The 21114-nt window shown below is 49.1% G+C and overlaps 1 protein-coding gene and 1 long non-coding RNA gene across 6 annotated transcripts in view; one reads left to right on the forward strand and one right to left on the reverse strand.

The window, feature by feature from the left end:
- The window catches only part of PTPRE (protein tyrosine phosphatase receptor type E), a 179250-nt gene that overhangs the window by 76355 nt on the left and 81781 nt on the right, over positions 1-21114 (forward strand). Inside the window, exon 1 of one of the 5 annotated variants that reach the window (XM_086377856.1) lies at positions 17516-17654. The exons of 3 other annotated variants lie outside the window; for them this stretch is intronic. Coding sequence is in view for 1 of the 2 variants with exons in the window: in XM_086377853.1 (XP_086233979.1) it covers positions 20189-20463 (275 nt within the window). In the remaining variant the exon portion in view is untranslated. Of the gene's footprint in view, positions 1-17515; positions 17655-20106; positions 20464-21114 lie in introns of those variants that run through there. One more of the 5 variants, XM_086377853.1, reaches the window with a different exon arrangement.
- On the reverse strand, positions 19462-20855 carry LOC147344541 (uncharacterized). Its single transcript, XR_015155368.1, has 2 exons — positions 20437-20855; positions 19462-19742 (listed from the first exon to the last, which is right to left on the reverse strand). It is a non-coding gene; the product is annotated as an uncharacterized LOC147344541 (long non-coding RNA).

A 21114-nucleotide genomic window follows, 5' to 3' on the forward strand; every position in this document is an offset into this window, starting at 1 on the left:
AAAGCGGGCTGTGCCTGGGTGGCATTTTAGTTACCAGTGGCACGCTGAGAAAGCGGGCTGTGCCTGGGTGGTTGAGCAGCAAGCAGGTCTCCCGGGAGCTGGTGTCTGGGCTCACGAGGCGGGGCTGACCGTCTGGGGACAAGCTTGTCCCGTCCGTGTGGCGGACGTTGCGGGGACAGATGGCATAGTCAGCTGCAGATCTGTGCCCACTGCCTGGTGAGAGGCAGCGTTGACGCTGGGGGGAAGGAAGATAAGACATTTATAAAACTGTTGGGGGCGTGACTTACGGAGAACATATTCTCAGACCCATTGAGCCACAGAGTCAGGAAGGAGTCCTGAAGGACCATGGACGAGTCCCCACTGGACAGGGGGCCTCGCCCCCAGTTCAGCCCCATCCTGGGCGGCAGGGGCGGCGGGTGGGGTGGGGGGCAGCCCTGTGTGAACTGGGTCATGCAGGCACCGTGAGAGTCTGTGCATTCTTTCCAAAATTGCCAGTTGGAAGTGACTGTTTTAAAGACTGCTTCTTACGATGCAGAGTTTGCTATCAACTATTTAAAATGTTGGAAAAGAAAAGATCCCCGTCGAATTGCTGAACCAAAATGCGTCACATAATGGATTCTCTGAGTAGCTTTTCTCCTTGTTTTGAACTGAAATGAGCATAAACCAAAGCCAGAACTTGGATTTGTGTTATTTCGTGATGGGGGCCGATGGCATTCTAACAACATTTTAAAAATACATGTTGACGGTATTTAACTGATTTCAGACGACTCTCCCAAGATACATCTGCTCTCAGAAATGGTGCTGATTTTGTGTTCAGGTGTTAGATATGTATACATATTTTTAAAGCTACTGTGTGGCTGTTGAGAAGTTAATTTTTTTTTTTAAACATCACGTTGGTGGAAATTATCATTCCCCGAAACAGGACTTGATCTCTTTCCTGTCTTGCCAGATAATGTCGTAAAAGGCTTATCCTGAGAACTGAGTGGCACTGACAGCCCACGCGCACTCGGGGCAGAGAATGGCTTGCAAAGCGAGCTCCTTGAGCCTCGCGACGCCTGGAGTCAGTCTTGGGTGCATTCTCCCTTCTACAAGAAAGATGAGGAAGCACACTTGGGGGGCTGTGGAGAAGTGAGTAGGGAAGGGGATCACAGTCCCCGTGTCCCCTGCACGGAGCCCAGGCTCCTTTCACACCTGGAAACCAATCAGCTCTCAACATCTTCTCCAAAGGTGAGGGGAAGACCTGTCGAAAATGGAAATCACACTTTTATGGAAAATGTGATTTTACTGTTATGAAAGTAATAGAGTTCATTACTAACTAAGAGCGTATCCCATGGATTCTGCAAACAGTTTTCTGGCTGATAATTCTATTTGGGAACAGTTTTATGATCGCCTAAGTTGATTTTGGCCAGGGTTCCAAAATGTTTCCACATGTTATCTGCTGACTGAATCCAGTTTTCTAATCTCTTCCAACACTCTTGCCAGGCTTCCTTTCTCTGTGGCCAATAGCCTGTCCATTCACCCGCCCGGCGTTTATCAGGTGTCTCCTGCAGGCTCATGACTGTGCCAGACCTTGAAAAAACACAGTGGTAGATCCTCATTCTGATTTCAGGAAATACTGCCTGTACGGTCTCTATTAGAGTCCTTTCTTTAGCAATTCTGAGTGTGTGTTCTGCGCAGTAGCCCAGACAAGGAGTGGACAGAAATAGAGTTTAGCTGGAGAAAGCTGAATGAATTAGACGTGTCCCTTCATGTCTGAGTCACACTTTCTTTGTCTAAAAAGTCTAGAGCCTGGTGAGGATTTTTTTAAAGGTCCCTTCATGACACAAAGGTCTGTGCTCAGGGATGGTTTCTCTCTGGATTTTTCATGAACAGCAGAAATGCCCCTCAAGTAACCACTGCTGCGTGTCCTCCATATCCGGGGCCCATCGCCTTCCATTCCAAGATGAAATCTGTCTGTGTTTTATAATCTTCCCTTTGGAAAGCAAGCGTCTGTTTTGGTGCCTTCTTGCCCCTGCCCTCTTATTTCTCGTAGCTCTCCCACTGTCCCCCAGAAGAAGTGGGGACCTATAAAAGAGTATTTGGCTCCCGGAAAACAATTTTGGAAAAGCAATCTTTCTGTGATGTTGCTCACATACATACAGGAAAGAAAAGTTGCAAACTGTGGTTTTTGATTTCAAAACTTAAGCAGAAGCATTAGTTAATAAAACAAGGGTCCCTTTTCCACTGTTTTGCCATCCATCCTGGCAAAGGGTTCTGGGGGCCTGCAATGGGGTCTCTTTCATCAGAAGTGATGGACAAGGAGGGCGAGTTGCTCAGTCTCCTCGGATACCATGGAAACACCAGTACCACTCTGCTCCCCTCTTGTGACAGCTCTCCAAAGAAATAAATAAAACCAGGCTGGAAGCGTGTGCTGCTGAGATGAAGTTGGAGATCTCAAGTGCGCATAACGTGAGCAAGATCAGATTCAGAGGCATCATGATTTCCAGGACCTGCTTTTGGCTTTCTTCCAACGTGAAGCCAACACCGACATTCTGTGGTGCTGTTTCCCGCCGTGGGTGGATTTATTTAATTTTTCATGAGTGATTCACTACCCGTGGCTGTATGTTTTCCTCCTGTGCAGCTGAGGATTAAGTCATGTTTCCTTTTAAAAATTATTTTTGATAGAACCTGAGTAATGTGGGTTTGGGGCGAGGGGACACAGGAGCATCACTAAGATGAGACACTCAGCTTCCGCCAGCTCATAAGAAATGGCAGTGATGCCACCCTGCGACTGTGACGCTCTCCACCGGAGGGAACGGCGCTTTGTCAAACAGCCAAAAACATCTCTCTCTGTAACAGTGTTTTTGTAAGTTGTGTAATTTTTTAAAACTTTTTTTTTCCATGTTGCAGCAAATCCGCTCCACTTGCAATGCCATGCAGTAGGGCTTCCCTGGCAGCTCAGTCGGTAAAGAATCCACTTACAATGCGAGTGACCTGGGTTTGAACCCTGGGTCAGGAAGATCCCCTGGAGAAGGGAATGGCAACCCACTCCAGTATTCTTGCCTGGAGAATCCCATGGACGGAGGAGCCTGGCAGGCTACAGTCCGTGAGGTCACAGAGTCAGACACGACTGAGCGACTTTCACTTCACTTCAGGTTTCCCTAACAGAAAGCCCAGTAAGAGAGTCAGTGTCCGTGCCGGTTCACACGGCCTCCCCCAGGTGGCCTCTGTCCGCCCAGCTGGGGTCTGGTGACCCCTGGTGTCCATCACCTTAAGTGACAGGAGCTCCAGGATCGTCTTGGGGACAGAGCTGTTCTGTTCCCATCTCGGGCTCACTGCCAGACTGCTTCCACTCAGAGGTAGCTCAGCCCGGCTCCTTGAGATGAATGGGGAGTGAAGACCATCTGTCTTCACCTTGATGCACTCCTGCCAGGGCCAAGCAGAGAGCAGGGAGCCTCCAGGGAAGCAGTCTAGGTGCCTGCCCTGCGCCCAGGGCACCCGGCATTAATTTCCACGGTGCTGCCTGAGAAGATGGGTGAGCACCGGGATGGCACATGCCAGGACCAGGAAGGTCTGGAGGCAGCAGGAGATGGTGCCAATCAGAGAACAACAAAGGGAGACGGTGTGCCGTGGCAAGGCAGCTGGGCAGCTCTGTGAAGTGGGTCCGATCAAATAACGCTACCCCCAAAGGAGCAGAGGAGGGGCCCACCTAGGGGGTCAGGAGGCTCGCTGTTCTCTTCCAACTGGCTGGGTGGCTTTAGTCAAGTGGCCCAGCTCCTTAACCACCCACCTCTGCAAGGCTCCAGGATTCTGTCCTTCCGAGACGGGACTGCAGAAGCAACAGAATAGTTCTCTTGCTGTTGTGTAGTCGCTAAGTCGTGCCTTTTGTGACCCCCATAGACTGCAGCCTGCCAGGCTCCTCTGTCCATGGGATTTCTCAGGCAAGAATACTGGAGTCGGTTGCCATTTCCTTCTCCAGGGGATCTTCCCGACCCAGGGATCGAACCTGCGGCTCTTGCATTGGCAGGCGGATTCTTTACCACTGAGCCACCAGGGAATATCCTAGAAAAGTTCTAGTACAACGTGAATGGCCAAAAAGTCATCTGTGTTCCTAGTGAGGATGCTGGAAAGTGCACGAGGCCGTTGCTTTTCTGTGGGGACGATCTGCTTCTAACCAACATCCTAGGCCCAGGTTCAGCGCTTCCCCCAGCTGTTTCCCTGCACAGGAGACACATCTTCATCAGGGCGGCTGCTCCCAGGCCTGGTAAAGCTCAGGAAGAACCAGCTGCCCTGAGGGCCAAACTGCAGGCCTGGAGTGGGCACCTCCCTCTCTCTGTCCATAAGCAGAGTCACCACTGTCAGACGTCTAGGTGGTGCTCCAGACATCCCCATTCCGTGCTTGAAATCCAGATATCATGTCAGAAATTCAGAACCTCGCCAGGTTATCAAGCACCGCATCTGGGCATTTGTAAACAGATGGGAGTCTTCATTCTTCATCAGACTGTGGCTGTGGTTGAGCCCTTTCTGAAACTCAATTTGAAAGTGAACGTGTTAGTCACTCGATCAGGTCTGACTCTTTGAGACCCCCTGGACTGTAGCCCACCAGGCTCTTCTGTCCACGGGATTCTCCAGGCAAGAATACTGGAGTGGCTTGCCATGCTCTTCTCCAGGGGATCTTCCTGACCCAGGGATTGAACCCAATTCTCCTGCCTGGTGGGCAGATTCTTGACCATCTGAGCCACACTTTAAAGGTTAAAGAAATAATAATAACTTTTACTTCAGCTGGGTTGTAACTCATAAAAATATGTCTGTTGTATATATCACAGTATCCCCGGGGAATTTGAAAAAAAAAAGTTGAAATTGCACCGAATCACAGAACTCAGTGGGCTTGACCAAGGGTGAGCAGATAACTGAGACAATGATTCACTGAAATTTCTCCACCAGATTCTGGGAAAGACGGAAAACCGTGTCAGAGGTGCCTCAGAGGTCCTGGCCAATGTGCTCCAAAAATCCACAGGAAAGGGTTTTACCTTCAGGGGCAGGGTCTATAGAGAATGAAATGCTAACTTTGAGGAATGAAAACCAAATTCAGAGAATGGTCAGATGGTAGAGAGCTGCCTCTTTAGCTAGCAAAAATGCGTATTTTTAAAAATACCTGTTTTTTACTTTTCCCATGATTTCTGTATTGTGGGACACAAAACAGGAAGCTAACACTTGACTGGACCCTTGAAGAGGCACAGAAAACAGTGGATCTGCCCCAGGGCTGACCAGGCCACATCGGGGTGTGCCACCTTCTGGAGGACCCAGAATGTCCCAATCCGAATCTCCCGTGGCGGCCTGGCGCCTGGCAGCCCTCTGTGTACCGTGGATGAATGAACAAATGAACGAATGTCTGAGGGAGACTCAGGAGACCACCAGGTAGCAGAAAGGAAACCGCATTTTGCGTTCTCCGCAGTGCCTGGGGTGGCACTTAGCAAGACCAGGGTCGGCTGCACAAGATGCCCGATTGCTTGTTCAAAAAGCAGGAAAAGAGCTTTTCCCTTTCTTCTGTGGCCTCTCTGCAGACCTGCCAGAGTGTTTCCTACCTCCCATTTAACGCCACGCTCCCTGGGGCAGGGGGATTCTTTCAGGGTGCAAAGATCCTCAGGGATGCCCAGAGCCTGCTCTGGAACTCAGCAGGAGGCGTGTGTGTATCGGGGGCCAGAAACGGACCTTCAGGATCCTGCCCGGGAAGGTGGCAGAAGGTGTGAGTCGATACCCCCAAGCCCCCGGCACGGTGCAGAGCTGTCCCGTCAGACTTCTCTTCTCTGAACACAGATTCAGAGACAAAATTCTTTCAAATTTCAGGACAGGGCCTGCGGCAGTAAGCCCCAAGCCCTGAGCCCCTTCTGAGTGTCTCTTCTCAATCTCTGAAGCCAGCTCCGCTGTAAGCAGTGATGGTCAGGGCACTGGAATGTTCCCCCGGGGTGTTTTGCAATAAAGGACTTTTTTTTTCTTCTGGGAACATGATATACTTCCAGCTGCTGCTGCTGAGTCACTTCAGTCATGTCCGACTCTGTGCAACCCCAGAGACAGCAGCCCACCAGGCTCCCTCGTCCCTGGGATTCTCTAGGCAAGAGTACTGGAGTGGGCTGCCATTGCCTTCTCTTCTACTTCCAGATACATCTTTATAATTCTCCCGCTTTCATCATTAGTTTCTGAGAAGGTCTCCCCATCACCCCTACAGCTGCCGGTCCTCCCTATGAGACTTCTGGTTCTCGGGGACTGTCTGCTACTCGCTACTCTTTGGAAAAGCCGTATTCATCCACTCCCTCCCCTCTAGCATGGAGGCCTTCTAGCAGGGACCCTGTCTCTCTGGGCCCGCATACAAGTGCTGGTGTGTGAGTGAGTGACTGTGATTTAATACTCCCTATGCGGCTTTGCCTCCTTTTTGGAGCAAGAGACATAAATAAATGATTGAAGGCTACTAATGTGGCTCGGTGGTAAAGAACCCGCCTGCCAATGCAGGAGACACAGGAGATGCGGGTTCGATCCCTGGGTCAGGAAGACCCCCTGGAGGAGGAAATGGCAACCCACTCCAGTACTCTTGCCTGGAAAATTTCATGGACAGAGGAGCCTGATGGGCCACAGTCCACGGGGTCGCAAAGAGTCGGACGCCACTAAGCACACACGCAGCACCCCCAAGCGTAAGAAGTAAAGCTCTTTCACAGATGAGGCCGAGCTGGTTCTGTTTGATTTCTGTGGCTGTGCGGCAGATGTCAGCTGGGCCTGCTGGTACTTCAGCTCCATTCTACCTGAACTCAGGGGAGAGCCGTGTTTGGGTCTGCCGTGGTCCCCAAACCGGGCCAGAACTACACATTTCAGCCCCATTTGGGTTTTGCATGGCAGTTCTCCTCCCAGTCCCCCCATTCACTTCATGTGGATTCCTAAGAACGAAGGAGCAGGCTGTCCAGTCAAAGCCACCTACAAGCCTTGAAGTTCCCTGCTTTGAAAGGGGTACATTTTAGGTCAGTCAGTTAAAGGTGTATAGTCATAGATGAAGGGGCTTCTCCAGTGGCTTGAGTGGTAAAGAATCTGCTTGCCAATGCAGGAGGCTCAGGAGATGAAGGTTGGATTCCTGGGCTGGGAAGACCCCCTGGAGGAGGTCTTACAAGCATGAGAGCAGCATCACTTCATGACTCACAGCCCTGGTGAGCCCTGCAGCTCGGACGTCTGACCCGGCTCTGTCACATCCTGGAAGCTCCGGCTGCAGAAGCCGCCTCCTCACTGGCTGAGTTTCAGACACATTGAGTGAAAGGCCAAGCACGCCGTCTCTGCTAGGAGACGGTTGGAGCAAATCCCGGAAAACAAAAACCGGGGAACCTGGCTGTAGCCGGGGGGCCGGTTTATCTCATGAGTGGACTCGGTGCCTCTCACAATCTCCTTGTCCTCAGAACTTCAGAGCACCTTCAGCCAGGAGCCATGCTTGGGGTTCTCCTCCCTGAGAAGAAAGGCTTCAGATCTGTGTGGCTGGAGGCTGAATACCAGGGCCACGCTGACTCCTGGGGAGGGGATTGGTGTCACTCTGCTCTGATGGGAGACGGCAGCACGGGCTTGGTCCTGAGGGCAGGTTCATTCTTCCTGGTGTGTAAAGTGTGTGGCTGAAAATAAGTGCATCTAGAAGGCATCCTCAGTTGCTTGACTGAAGACATGCACCGTTTCCGGACTTCCCTGGTGGTCCAGCGGCTAGGGCCCCGACCTTCCACTGCTAGGGAAGCAGGTTTGCGCCCCACTTGGGAACTAAGATCCCAAATGCTGCACGGTACAGCGAAAAAAAACGAGAAAATAAAAGACTGCAAACATAGCCCATTTCAAGACATGGAAGTTTAAGGCTGGTAGGTGGCTTTGCTTGGTGGGCACATCCCTTAGCTCTCAGAGATTGTCTCTACTGGATGGAGCCGTTGTTTTCCCTTCTGAAGCAGAGGAGGTTAATCCATGGTGGCCCCCTCCTCCAGGAAGAGAGGGTGCAGACCAGAGGCTTGCCAGAAAATGACTGTCACATCCAAGAGACCAGGTTCAGCCCCCAGCTCTGCCCTCAAGGGGTGCCCAACAGCTAGTGAGTCCTGAGCTTCGTGGGGCCTCCATGCAAGGGACTTGGATCCCAGAGGCCCCTAAATTCTCCAGGCCTGTGGATCCAGAGTAGCACTGCAGAATTACCAGCTGGTGCTCTGCTGATGGCCCAGAGCCCGCAGGCGGGGTTTGGAACTGGACGGTACCCAAGGCTTCTGTGGTTTCAGAAATAGCTCCATGCAATAGATTGTTACAAACACCTACGTGGAAAGGCTGTTTTCCAATGATGCTGCAGTGTTTGATTAATACTTCTGGATGGCATCACAGAATGACTACAGCAAGCCCTCTTGGCGTTGTGGCGAATTTGCTGAGCGTCAGAGGAAAACTGTCAGGTCAGGAACCTGATCATTCTTAACATGGCTCATTTGGCATTCTGTCCGTGTGGACACTCAGGCTACGCTTGTGCATGCACTGGAAAAAAAAACCCTGGGCCACCTTGAATGAAATGGTTTTGACCTCTAGTTTTTAAATGTGCGTTAGCGTGCAATAGGGAGCTTTCTCTGAGAGTTCCGCAAGCTGCCAGCCTTGGTGTCAGAGAGTCAGGTTTCTTTCAGAAAATTCACATCAGGGACATGTCGTTGCCAGGGAGTGGCACCTTTCACCTCTCGTATCAAGATGATGGAAAGTGGTGATTTAGTTTCTCAGTAATGTCCGATTCTTGCAACCCCCATGGACAATAGCCTGCCAGGCTCCTCTGTCCATGGGCTTCTCTAGGCAAGAATACTGTAGTGGGTTGTCGTTTCCTTCTCCAGGGGATCTTCCTGACCCAGGGATCGAACCTGAGTCTCCTGTATTGCAGGCAGATTCTTTACGGACTGAGCTACAACTGTTGCTGCTGCTGCTAAGTTGCTTCAGTCGTGTCCGACTCTGCGAGACCCCAGAGACGGCAGCCCACCAGGCTCCCCCGTCCCTGGGATTCTCCAGGCAAGAACACTGGAGTGGGTTGCCATTTCCTTCTCCAATGCATGAAAGTGAAAAGTGAAAGGGAAGTCGCTCAGTCGTGTTCGACCCTCAGCGACCCCATGGACTCCAGCCTTCCCGGCTTCTCCATCCATGGGATTTTCCAGGCAAGAGTACTGGCGTGGGGTGCCATTGCCTTCTCCGACTGAGCTACAAGGGAAGCCTCAAAAGGCTGTTATTCCTAGCATGGATGTGGAGCAGTGAGCAAATGACGTCTAATTGTCTGGAAGGGAGAGCACTCCTCCAAGAAGGACCTGCACTGTCGGACACTTCCATCGCTCTGAAACGGACACCTTCACTTCTGTTTCACCAAAGGCGGTTCACTGCGCTGAAGACACTCACGTGTGCGATACTAGAGAAGGCGGGATGTCTCCAGCCTGCTGTGCTAAAATCATTGCTTCCACAGCAGAAAATAAACCCCAAGGAGAGGATTAGGGGTTGGGGGGCTGCATGTCACATATCAGGGGGCAGGGTGGAGAGAGACCGTGGTGCTCCCCTTTCTGATACTAACTTCAGACAAAGTCTATTCAAATCGCTTAGGATTCTAACCATACGAATTCTGCATTAAAGGATTTTTTTTTTTCCTAGAAGATCGGCCCTGGAGGCTTCCCCAGGTTTTTTGTTTTGTTTTGAATTTTACGATTTTATTCATGTACTTTGTTTATTTTTGAAAGGTGAAAGTGGTAGTCGCCCAGTCATGTCTGACTCTTTGCAATCCTGTGGACTTCGGTCCACCAGGCTCCTCCGTCCATGGAATTCAACAGGCAAGAATACAGGAGTGGATAGCCACTCCTTTCTCCAGGGGATATTCCTGACCTAGGGATCAGACCTGGGTCTCCTGCATTGCAGGCAGATTCTTTACCGTCTGAGTCACCAGAGAAGTGTTTTTATTGGAGTATAATTCTATGAAGACCTACAAGACCTTTTAGAACTAACACCCAAAAAAGATGTCATTTTCATTATAAGGGACGGAATGCAAAAGTAGGAAGTCAAGAAACACCTGGAGTAACAGGCAAATTTGGCCTTGGAATACGGAATGAAGCAGGGCAAAGGCTAATAGAGTTTTGCCAAGAGAACGCACTGGTCATAGCAAACACTCTCTTCCAACAACACAAGAGAAGACTCTACACATGGACATCACCAGATGGTCAACACCAAAATCGGATTGATTATATTCTTTGTGGCCAAAGATGGAGAAGCTCTATACAGTCAGCAAAAACAAGACCAGGAGCTGACTGTGGCTCAGACCATGAACTCCTTATTGCCAAATTCAGACTGAAATTGAAGAAAGTAGGGAAAACCACTAGACCATTCAGGTATGACCTAAATCAAATCCCTTATGATTATACAGTGGAAGTGAGAAATAGATTTAAGGGACCAGATCTGATAGACAGAGTGCCTGATGAACTATGGACGGAGGTTTGTGACATTGTACAGGAGACAGGAATCAAGACCATCCCCACAGAAAAGAGATGCAAAAAACCAAAATGGCTGTCTGAGGAGGCCTTACAAATAGCTGTGAAAAGAAGAGAAGTGAAAAGCAAAGGAGAAAAGGAAAGCTATAAGCATCAGAATGCAGAGTTCCAAAGAATAGCAAGGAGAGATAAGAAAGCCTTCCTCAGTGATCAATTCAAAGAAATACAGGAAAACAACAGAATGGGAAACACTAGAGGTCTCTTCAAGAAAATTAGAGATACCAAGGGAACATTTCATGCAAAGATGGGCTCGATAAAGGACATAAATGGTATGGACCTAGCAGAAGCAGAAGATATTAAGAAGAGGTGGCAAGAATACACAAAAGAACTGTACAAAAAAGATCTTCATGACCCAGATAATCACGATGGTGTGATCACTCACCTAGAGCCAGACATCCTGGAATGTGAAGTCAGGTGGGCCTTAGAAAGCATCACTACAAACAAAGCTAGTGGAGGCAATGGAATTCCAGTTGAGCTATTTCAAATCCTGAAAGATGATGCTGTGAAAGTGCTGCACTCAATATGCCAGCAAATTTGGAAAACTCAGCAGTGGCCACAGGACTGGAAGAGGTCAGTTTTCATTCCAATCCCAAACAAAGACAATGCCAAAGAATGCTCAAACTACCACACAATTGCACTCATCTCACACGCTAGTAAAGTAATGCTCAAAATTCTCCAAGCCAGGCTTCAGCAATACGTGAACTGAGAACTTCCAGATGTTCAAGCTGGTTTTAGAAAAGGCAGAGGAACCAGAGATCAAATTGCCAACATCCTCTGGATCATGGAAAAAGCAAGAGAGTTCCAGAAAAACATCTATTTCTGCTTTATTGACTATGCCAAAGCCTTTGACTGTGTGGATCACAATAAACTGTGGAAAATTCTGAAAGAGATGGGAATACCAGACCACCTGACCTGCCTCTTGAGAAACCTATATGCAGGTCAGGAAGCAACAATTAGAACTGGACATGGAAGAACAGACTGATTCAAAATAGGAAAAGGAGTACGTCAAGGCTGTATATTGTCACCCTGCTTATTTAACTTCTATGCAGAGTACATCATGAGAAACGGTGGGCTGGAAGAAGCACAAGCTGGAATCAAGTTTGCCAGGAGAAATATCAATAACCTCAGATATGCAGATGACACCACCCTTCTGGCAGAAAGTGAAGAGGAACTATAAAAAGCCTCTTGATGAAAGTAAAAGAGGAGAGTGAAAAAGTTGGCTTAAAGCTCAACATTCAGAAAACGAAGATCATGGCATCTGGCCCCTTCACTTCATGGGAAATAGATGGGGAAACAGTGGAAACGGTGTCAGACTTTATTTTGGGGGGCTCCAAAATCACTGCAGATGGTGATTGCAGCCATGAAATTAAGACACTTACTCCTTGGAAGGAAAGTTATGACCAACCTAGACAGCATATTAAAAAGCAGAGATATTACTTTGCCAACAAAGGTCCATCTAGTCAAGGCTGTGGTTTTTCCAGTGGTCATGTATGGATGTGAGAGTTGGAATGTGAAGAAAGCTGAGCACCGAAGAATTGATGCTTTTGAACTGTGGTGTTGGAGAAGACTCTTGAGAGTCCCTTGGACTGTAAGGAGATCCAACCAGTCCATCCTAAAGGAGATCAGTCCTGGGTGTTCATTGGAATGACTGATGCTGAGGCTGAAACTCCAATACTTTGGCCACCTCATGAGAAGAGTTGACTCATTGGAAAAGACTCTGATGCTGGGAGGGATTGGGGGCAGGAGGAGAAGGGGACGACAGAGGATCAGATGGCTGGATGGGATCACCAACTCGATGGACATGAGTTTGAGTGAACTCCGGGAGTTGGTGATGGACAGGGAGGCCTGGCATGCTGCGATTCATGGGGTCGCAAAGAGTCGGACACGACTGAGCGACTGATCTGAACTGAAATGAATTGCTTTACAATGTTGTGATAGTTTCTGCCGTACGACAAGATGAATCAGCTATTTGTAAACATGTATCACCTCCCGCTTGCTGCTCCTGCCCCCATAAAAGGGGGAATCGACAGTAGCCCAGTAACAGTGGGGTCTCCGATACCCTGCTTGTACCAGTGGGCAGCTCCTCCACACAAAATTAATAAGGAAACACAGGCCTTAAATGACACATTAGACCAGACAGACTTGATCGACATTTGTTGGACATTCCATCCAAAAGCAGCAGAATACACTTTCTTCTCAAGTCGTTCCCCAGGTTCTCTAAGTGTGGTGCCTCAGTCCGGAAGCCAGGTCGATGGATCCTCACCCATCCAGCACACCTCCCAGCACTCGGCGGCTGCCCTCCGCCTCATTTCCTGTCGGAGCTGAGCTCAGGAAGACTCTTCTTTCCCCAAAAAGAGGAGGCAGAGAGGGCCAGGGATGGCTCCGACCACACACACTCAGGCCGTGAACTCACGCAACTCCAGTTGACGCATCCTGGCTGTTGGCGTGTGTGCTGTGCTCAGTCATGTGTGACTCTGTGCGACCCTGTGGACTATAGCCCTCCAGGCTCCTCTGTCCGTGGGGTTCTCTAGGCAAGAACACTGGAGTGGGCTGCCATTTCCTCCTCCAGGGGATCTTCAAAGCCAGAGACTGAACCCACATCTCCTGTGTTTCCTGTGTTGGCAAGCGGTTTCTTTACCACTGAGCCACCTGGGAAGCCCTCCTGGCTGCTGGGCGTCCCTGTAAATGTTGCAATCCTCATTTTTTTTCCCTTTCTTTTTTTGCTTTGGACCTAGTTCACAATGAAAAGGCACGCAAAGCAGGAAAAAAATTGCTGAGGATCCCAAAATAAAAAACTTGTTCCTTTCTTCCATGGTCTGTCTCAACTTGCTATGGTGTTATTTGCTATTTTTTATTAGTTTTTTATTGATAGTTGATTTACAGTGTACTAATTTCTGCCATACAATTTCAGTCATACATACATATGTATATATGCATGTGTATATATATACAGACACACACATTCTTTTATAATATTCTTCCCCATTATGGTTTGCCATAGGATATGGATGCTGAATACAGTTCCCTGTGCTACACAGTAGGACCTTGTTGTTTTTCCTTTTTACAGATAATAGCTTACATCTGCTAACCGCAGCCCCCCACGCCCCCTCATTTCTCGGTAAAGTGGGCGTTGTGAGAAGTGTGTCTGTTCTTTGTTGAAGCCTGGTTTTTGAGGCCCCCACAGCATTCCTTCCTACGTGGAGAGAGTTTTCTTTCTGTTCCCAACACAACAAGGCTTCTCAACTCCAAGCCTGGCCAATATTAGTGTCGTGGCAAAAAGAAATTGAAAAAAGCAAAACAAAGCAAATAGCAAACAAGTAAATCTAGTGGCGGAAGGAAAAAAGACCAGGGTACACAGATAACCTGAGTTCAACTCAGATTAACTTAATTAATTGGGGCCAGACTTAGATTTGGCATTTTCCTGGAAGTTGGGCTTTAGTAAATCACCAGCCTTTTCCAAGAAGTGGCCTCTGAAACCTCATCCAGGTGATCTGATTTTGCCCCTTTCGATTAACGCTGTCTTGTCAGGAGTCCAAGCTGGCGCTCCAGACGATTCGCAGCAGGAGAACAGCCCTACTATCCAGCCCTACTATTCAGCTCGCCCTGAATCCAGACCCGTCCTGTGTTTGCTCAGAAAGAAGGCTGGGGAGTCCATGTGCTCCAGAGGAAGGCTGCCACCTGCCATGTTTCTGGCGACCTCCCATCCCCTCCTCTGCTGGGGGCTGTCCCGGAGGGTGGGGAGACACCCTCCCACAACCTGGATTCAGGGCCAGAGCCGCAGAGAACCAGCATCCTGAGTTCAGCGTGAGTTCCCAGCTTGAACGGGTCAGCCTTTTGGAAATCAGGGCTTACAGATGGACAAGTCCCATCAGTAATATTCACCTTTCTTTAAAAAAATAATAATATTTTATTCATTTATTTTTGCCTGTGCTGGGTCTTTGCTGCTGCGTGGGCTTCTCTCTAGTGGCAGTGAGTGGAGGCTCCTCTCTAGTTGCAGCGGACAGGTTTCTCTTGTTGCAGAGCACGGGCTCTAAGCATGTGTGCTCAGCAGCTGTGGCTCCCCGACTCTAGACCACAGACTCAGTAGTGTGGCTCACAGGCTTAATTGCTTCTCGACATGTGGAATCTTCCCGGACCAGGATCCAGCCTGTGTCTCCTGCATTGGCAGGTGGATTCTTCACCACTGTGCCACCAGGGAAGCTCATATTCACCTTTCTTATTTAAGCCAAACTTCACAGGTTAGAGACCTCAGGAATTCATAAATAAGTACATGAACATGTATTTGTGTGGGAATGTGTGTGTCTACTGCACGCGTGCTAAGTCTCTTCAGTCGTGTGTGACTCTTTGTGACCCTATGAACTGTAGCCCACCAGGCTCCTCTGACCGTGGGATTCTCCAGGCAAGAATGCTGGAGTGGGTTGCCATGTCCTTCTCCAGGGGATCTCCCTGATCCAGGGACTGAACCTTCATCTCCTTTGTCTCCTACACTGGAGATCTCCAATCTCCTGGGCAGATTCTTATCACTAGCCCCACCTGGGAAGCCCCGTGTGTCTACTAGGCACAAATAAAAGCAAGATAACAGAGGTACAAATAGGAGTATTCAGTTGCTGCTTTAAAAAAGAATATGGCAGAGGTTCAGTTAACGTGAACTCCCCAAAATAAAAATGCACAGCTCCTCATTTAGTTGTGTTGCTTTTGCTTTTATTTTTTTTTCTGGCATCCAATAAACATTGGTTGCATTACAAAGTAAATAGATTCAGGCAACTTATTGCTCTGCATCTTTTCTCCATTTTTTAAATTGAAGTAAAGTTTATTTACAATGTTGTGTTAGTTTCAGGCATACAGAAAGGTGATTAAGATGTGTGTGTATATATATATATAATATGTATATACATATTTTTCATATTTTTTCCATAATAAGTTATTACAAGGTATTGAACACAACTCCCTGTGCTATACAGTGGGGCCTTGTTGTTTATTTTATACGAAGTAGTATGTATCCATTTATCCCAAACTCCTTACTTTTGGGTTTTGAAAAGCATTTCTTAAGTCACTGGATATAGTAAGAAATCTCTCCTTAAATTATCAAAGGGAAAAACTAAGGTATTTTTGGATGCTCCCTCTCCTTGTTTGAAACCTTGTTGTCGACCTGGGTGCTGGCACGCGGGGACCCTCTCAGCTGTCCCTGTCCATCATCGTGTGAGACGAAGCGTTCGTCTAAGTTTTGCAGTCAGGTGTTTGTTTTCCAAAAAGCCTGCGAGAGGTGAGACAAATGGTTCGACTTAAGTGTGTGGTGTGACTGCATCGGGAAGCAGTGAAACCACGGCAGCGACACTGCAGCATCACATCACCATGGCAACGGGTGGAAATAATGGCCCCCTTCGGGAATAAAAGAGATCTCAAATCCTGTTGCAGGCAAGTAGCATTGGTTGTCTGCAGTAGAGATGGCTTCCGATAATTGTTTCAGAAATTCCTTATCAACAGAAAATGAACAAGAAGTGGCGTCTTCAGAAAATGAATGGATTTACAGACAAGTAACGTGATCATCTAAGACACCTGGGAAGGCAGGGTGATGATGTGACTAGCCGATGAGGAGGTGCCAAGGGCAATCGGTGCACGCTGCTCTTCCAGGACCTGCTGGAAGCCTGGTCAGTGGTCCTGCCGAACAGGACAGGACTGTTGTCAACCTGTGCTGCCGTCTTTCCTGGCCTTTCCACCTCTGGATTCTTGCTTTATTGGAGGCAGAAATAACTGGGACTTGAACGAAAGAGTATATAACTACCTACCACAGTCCTTGACACATAGGAAGTACTCAGTGAACAGAACTTCAGATCAAATTCTCAGGGCAAGGAAGTCAGTGCTTGGGGCTGGTGGTAGGAACTGTAACAGTACTGACCACAGTGGTGATGGAGCAAGACATCATAGCGAACTTTCCTCGAGACACTGTGTGCTGCTTTGGCGCGTTGGTTGTGTCCTGGTTCCTTCTGAGAGATGTGTAACTGGTTAGACCTCTCTGCACAACTTGGTGCCTCCTGGCTCTAATAAACCCGTCCATGGGGAAGGCACTTCCTTTATGAAGGGGCCACATTTCCGGGCATACAGCTCAACCCATAGAATGTGAAAGAAAGAAGCTCTGTTTAAAAAAAACAAAAACAAAAAACTTCCACTTTAATGCAAAAGAAGAACTTGGTCAGAACAGGCAGCTGCTGTGGGAGCTTCAGATTTTCAGATAACAGACTGGAGAGTAAAAACTGGGGGTCCATTTCCCCTTTTCTTTCGGGAAGTGCTGTAGAGAGAAAGCAGATCTTTCTATTATAAGTCCTTTCTTCAAAGCAGCATCGTGCCTGAAATAGAATTTCCTCCAAGCTGAGTGGGAAACTCTAGAATAAAAGATTTCTACCTTGGAAGCCTGTTTGGGGAAAGGCACGCACCATACATGTGCTAGAGTTTTCCTTCACGTTTTCTTTGCTTTCTGTTGTATTTCAGTTTCGTTTCGCCTTGAAGGAATTCAGGGGGGAGGAGAACACTGGTTGGCAACTTTTATTTGGAAAGGAAATCTGAAGCGTGGGGGGACTCAGATGGGTCTTGCTGTGCCCTTTCTTGCTCTCTGCGGGCTGTGATCCCTGCTTCTTCTGGACGCCCGGTGCCTTCTCTGCTTCTGCCCTTCCAAGCGCAGCGCACCGGCGGGCTTTGATGACCCTGCTGGGACCACTGACTGCAGCAGCCAGCAATCGAGATGCCTTTCTTTCAGCCGGACTGTTTCTCCACCACCTTTCTTCCTGATTTATTTTAAACTTCAAAAAACAAACAAACAAAAAAGACACAATACCAGTGCCAATTATAAATTTATTTGTGAGTGTTGATTTCCACTAGAGATGAGCCATCTCTCCTGACACTTTTTTTCCCCTGCTGGATTTGGGGCTCTGATTTCTGATGACATAGTCTGGGCACGGGCAGCTGCTAGCTTCACAAGGAGAACTACAGAGGGAATACCCACGTAAATTATGGATCGCCTTTTGCATCAGTAGCCTGCCTGGCAATGTTCAGATTGTCAGTCAGTGAGACTCCGGTGCCGTGGACATGGGTTTGAACGAGTTGATCACCTCGGGGCTGTTCAGAAAGCCTGGCTCTGTAAGTATCAGGGGATGAGGAACACAGATGGGAAAAGGGATTTCCGGAAGCTGCTTTATGTCTCTGGCTTAGGTTGGGAGAAAAATGCATTTTCCAACAGTTTTTAAAATGTAATATCTAATGTTGCCTCTCACTGTTAATTTAGGAATGTCATAGCAATTCTATTCCCAGTCAAGTTTCTCTGTGAGCTCATGCTACCAGTTTGTAAAATGTAACATCCGTGTAGGTGGTGAGTGAACAGTTGTGTCCAAATGATTTGTGCAGATTTTATGTCTTCCTATGCGTTAAATTGCTGTTTAATGTGAAAGTCCTTTCTCCTCGCTTAAAATGTAATATCTAAATGTTCTTTATGCAAAGAGAACGTGCTTAAAATTTTGGATATGTATCTTTCAGCTAATGTGGAAATTGTAAAGATATTTTAGGAAATATTTGACATGAAAACTGACTAACCAATTTAAAAAAATGGGAGAAAGATTTTCTTTTCTGTTTTTTCCCTTCCTTCTCTTCCTCCCTTCTCCTACTGTTCTTTTTTTTTTCTTCCTTTCCTTCTTTCCTTCCTTCTTTTATCCTCTCTCTCTCTTTCCTTTTCTTTCTCCTGCAGCTTCTATTGAGACTGCATCATTTTCTAATTGCATCTGTTCTCACAGAGACTGTATCTTTGATGGATATTCAGATTACTTTTCAACTGCTTGTGCTACTCGCCCTTGAATGATTTTGGATACATATGGTGAGGACAGGCTTACTAATGAGGGGAACAAATACTAGGCTGCCTCCTCTGAAGTGTTTCATTTAAATCAGTTTGTCCCAGGATGTCAGTCTTTCCCAGCAAAGCACAGGGAACCCCTCCAGGCTCCTGCACACTCCTCTGGGGACCTCAGGTCCTCTCAGCGTTACCGTAACGACTCCACCTGCTCACTCGGGGTCACGCAGTCAGGAAGCTGCTGGGTCAGGCTGACCTCCTCCCTGGGAGCACCCCCTCCCCACCTGTTAGAAGGGCACCCCAGCAACATCATGAATGGGATCTACAGCTCACCTTAAATTTGCCTTTTCAATGCTGTTTGCACTATGAGAGCACATTGGCTAGGTCACATTAGAAAGGCTAGAGTGAGAAACTTCATGGTACTTTACCTCTTATGCGAAAAGCCATCTGTCATCTTCCAACCAACTTTGGTGCTGCCGGGCTGCGCTTTGTTTAGAGGAGTGTGTGTGTGTGTGAGTGTGTGTGTGTGTGTGAGTGTGTGTGTGTGTGTGTGTGTGTGTGTGAGTGTGTGTGTTGTGTGTGAGTGTGTGTTGTGTGAGTGTGTGTGTGTGTGTGAGTGTGTGTGTGTTGTGTGTGTGAGTGTGTGTGTGTTGTGTGTGTGAGTGTGTGTGTGAGTGTGTGTGTGTGTGAGTGTATGTGTGTGTGAGTGTGTGTGTGTGTGTGTTGTGTGTGTGTGTGTGTGAGTGTGTGAGTGTGTGTGTGTGTGAGTGTGTGTGTGTGTTGTGTGAGTGTGTGTGTGTGTTGTGTGAGTGTGTGTGTGTGTGAGTGTGTGTGTGTGTGTGTGAGTGTGTGTGTGTGAGTGTGTGTGTGAGTGTGTGTGTGTTGTGTGTGTGAGTGTGTGTGTGTGTGAGTGTGTGTGTGTGTGTGAGTGTGTGTGTGTGTCATGTATGGGACTGCGCACAGAAAACAGTGAGGGACCACTTCTATGGGAGGTGCCAGCAAAGGGCATCCAGTTATAAATTCCTGTTCTTTCACACTAAGTGGTGCTTGATGTCCTGGAAAAAGGCTCAGAATAAGGAAAACTTGCCTTGTTGCTCGCATAGTACTTTTTTAAAAAAATCATTTATTTATTATTTTGGGCTGTGTTGGGTCTTCCTTGCTGTGCGGGTTTCTTCTCCGGTTGCGGCGAGGGGGGCCGCTCTCTAGTTTCAGCGCGTGGGCTTCTCACTGCAGAGGCTCCGCTCCTTGGGCACGCGGGTTCTCGGGTGCGAGGGCTCCGTCGTCGCGGCTCCCAGGCTCCACAGCCCAGGCTCAGTAGCTGCGGCCGGTGGGTTAGTTGCCCTGCAGCACGTGGGGTCTTTCCTGGCCCAGGGATTGAACCTGTGTCCCTTGCGTTGCGAGGAGGATCATTAACCACTGGATACCGCCAGGGAAGCCCTTTCCCTTAGTACTTTGTCCCAATCAGGCACACGGTGAGATTTTATAAGATTTTACTCCTTCGGATGCGATTTAAATCCCACCCCCCTCAGTTTGGCTTTGGGGCCAGTAAGGTGGCCAGGGGATGCTCCCGTTCTGTCCCCCAGATCCTGGGCCGGCTTGGGACCCCCACTCCCCTTGGGAGTGAACCACCTTCACAACACAGGCAAACTGAGACCTGTGTCTTCCACTTCCTGCCCCGGGGACCTCCTGGGAACTCCCGGGCTCTCGGGCAATATAAATGGGAACGTTCTCAGCACAAGGGATCAGGGAACCTGTACGGTCAGCCCCCAGTGGGCAGGGCAGACCTGCGCGGCCTGATGCTCACCTGTGATAGGGTGTCGGGGCCAAAGAGCTTATGGTCTCACCTGCTTTCCCCGGAACAAACTCCCCACCCCTTTGGCCCTCCTGTCTGACGTCTGCAGGCTGCGGGGCCGGCCTCCACCTTGTGACTTCATTTCCAGGCTGTGCCCCTGGGCAGCGCCCCCCACCCCCGCCAGCCCTCCTCCCCTCCCAGATCCAGGGCCCAGGGCCTGCAGAGCAGAGAGCTGAGCCGAAGCAGAGTATGAACCCCCTGCTTAGCGGACTGCACCCCCGTTTGCTTACCTGTGCTGGAGCCCACGCCGCGGACAGGTGAGGAGGGTGTCGCTGGAAGTGTGTGGAAAGGTGGCGGTGCAGGAGGGCTCCGGAGGGGACCAGGTCAGGGAGACGGTGCCCTCCAGGGGCACGCGGCAGTGGCTACTCTGCCTCCGGGTCCCAGTGATTGGAAACGGGGTCCCGGGAGGGAAGACGTGCCTATGGGCGGGTTGGCCGGAAAAGCCTGCGGTCTCAGAGCCTGGGAAGGCGGCGATGAGGCTGCCCTCGGTCATCCCTGTCTTCCCTGCTCCCGACACCCTGCCCGGCACACAGCAGGTGTTCACGCAGCCGTCTCCACATAAACGAACACGAGCTGGCTAACGAAGCAACCTCCGTTGGCTCTGCGATGTTTGGGGGCGATCACGGCTCACGTGTGATGTGTTTTGTCTTGCTTCAAACACGCATGCGTAGCGACCTCGTTTGAAGCACGGGAAAGCGCTGCAGGCTTTGAATCAGATGCTGAGTCCAAATCCTGAGCCATCACTTCCTTGCTTTGAGACTCCGGGGGTGACTTGACCCTTGTAAGGGCGTAGTTCCCTCTTTAGTGGCCAAGGGAGCAAGATGAGAAGATTCTCAGCAAGCCTCCTGGCCCTGAGTGGGCTCCGTAGAACATCCCTATTTTTATTTCTTTCTTCATGTTCTCCTAAT

This window comes from Bos grunniens, chromosome 26 (genome assembly GCF_055505025.1).
Source record: "Bos grunniens cultivar Pamir isolate PY7600 chromosome 26, Bosgru_T2T1.0, whole genome shotgun sequence".
NCBI lineage: Eukaryota > Metazoa > Chordata > Mammalia > Artiodactyla > Bovidae > Bos > Bos grunniens.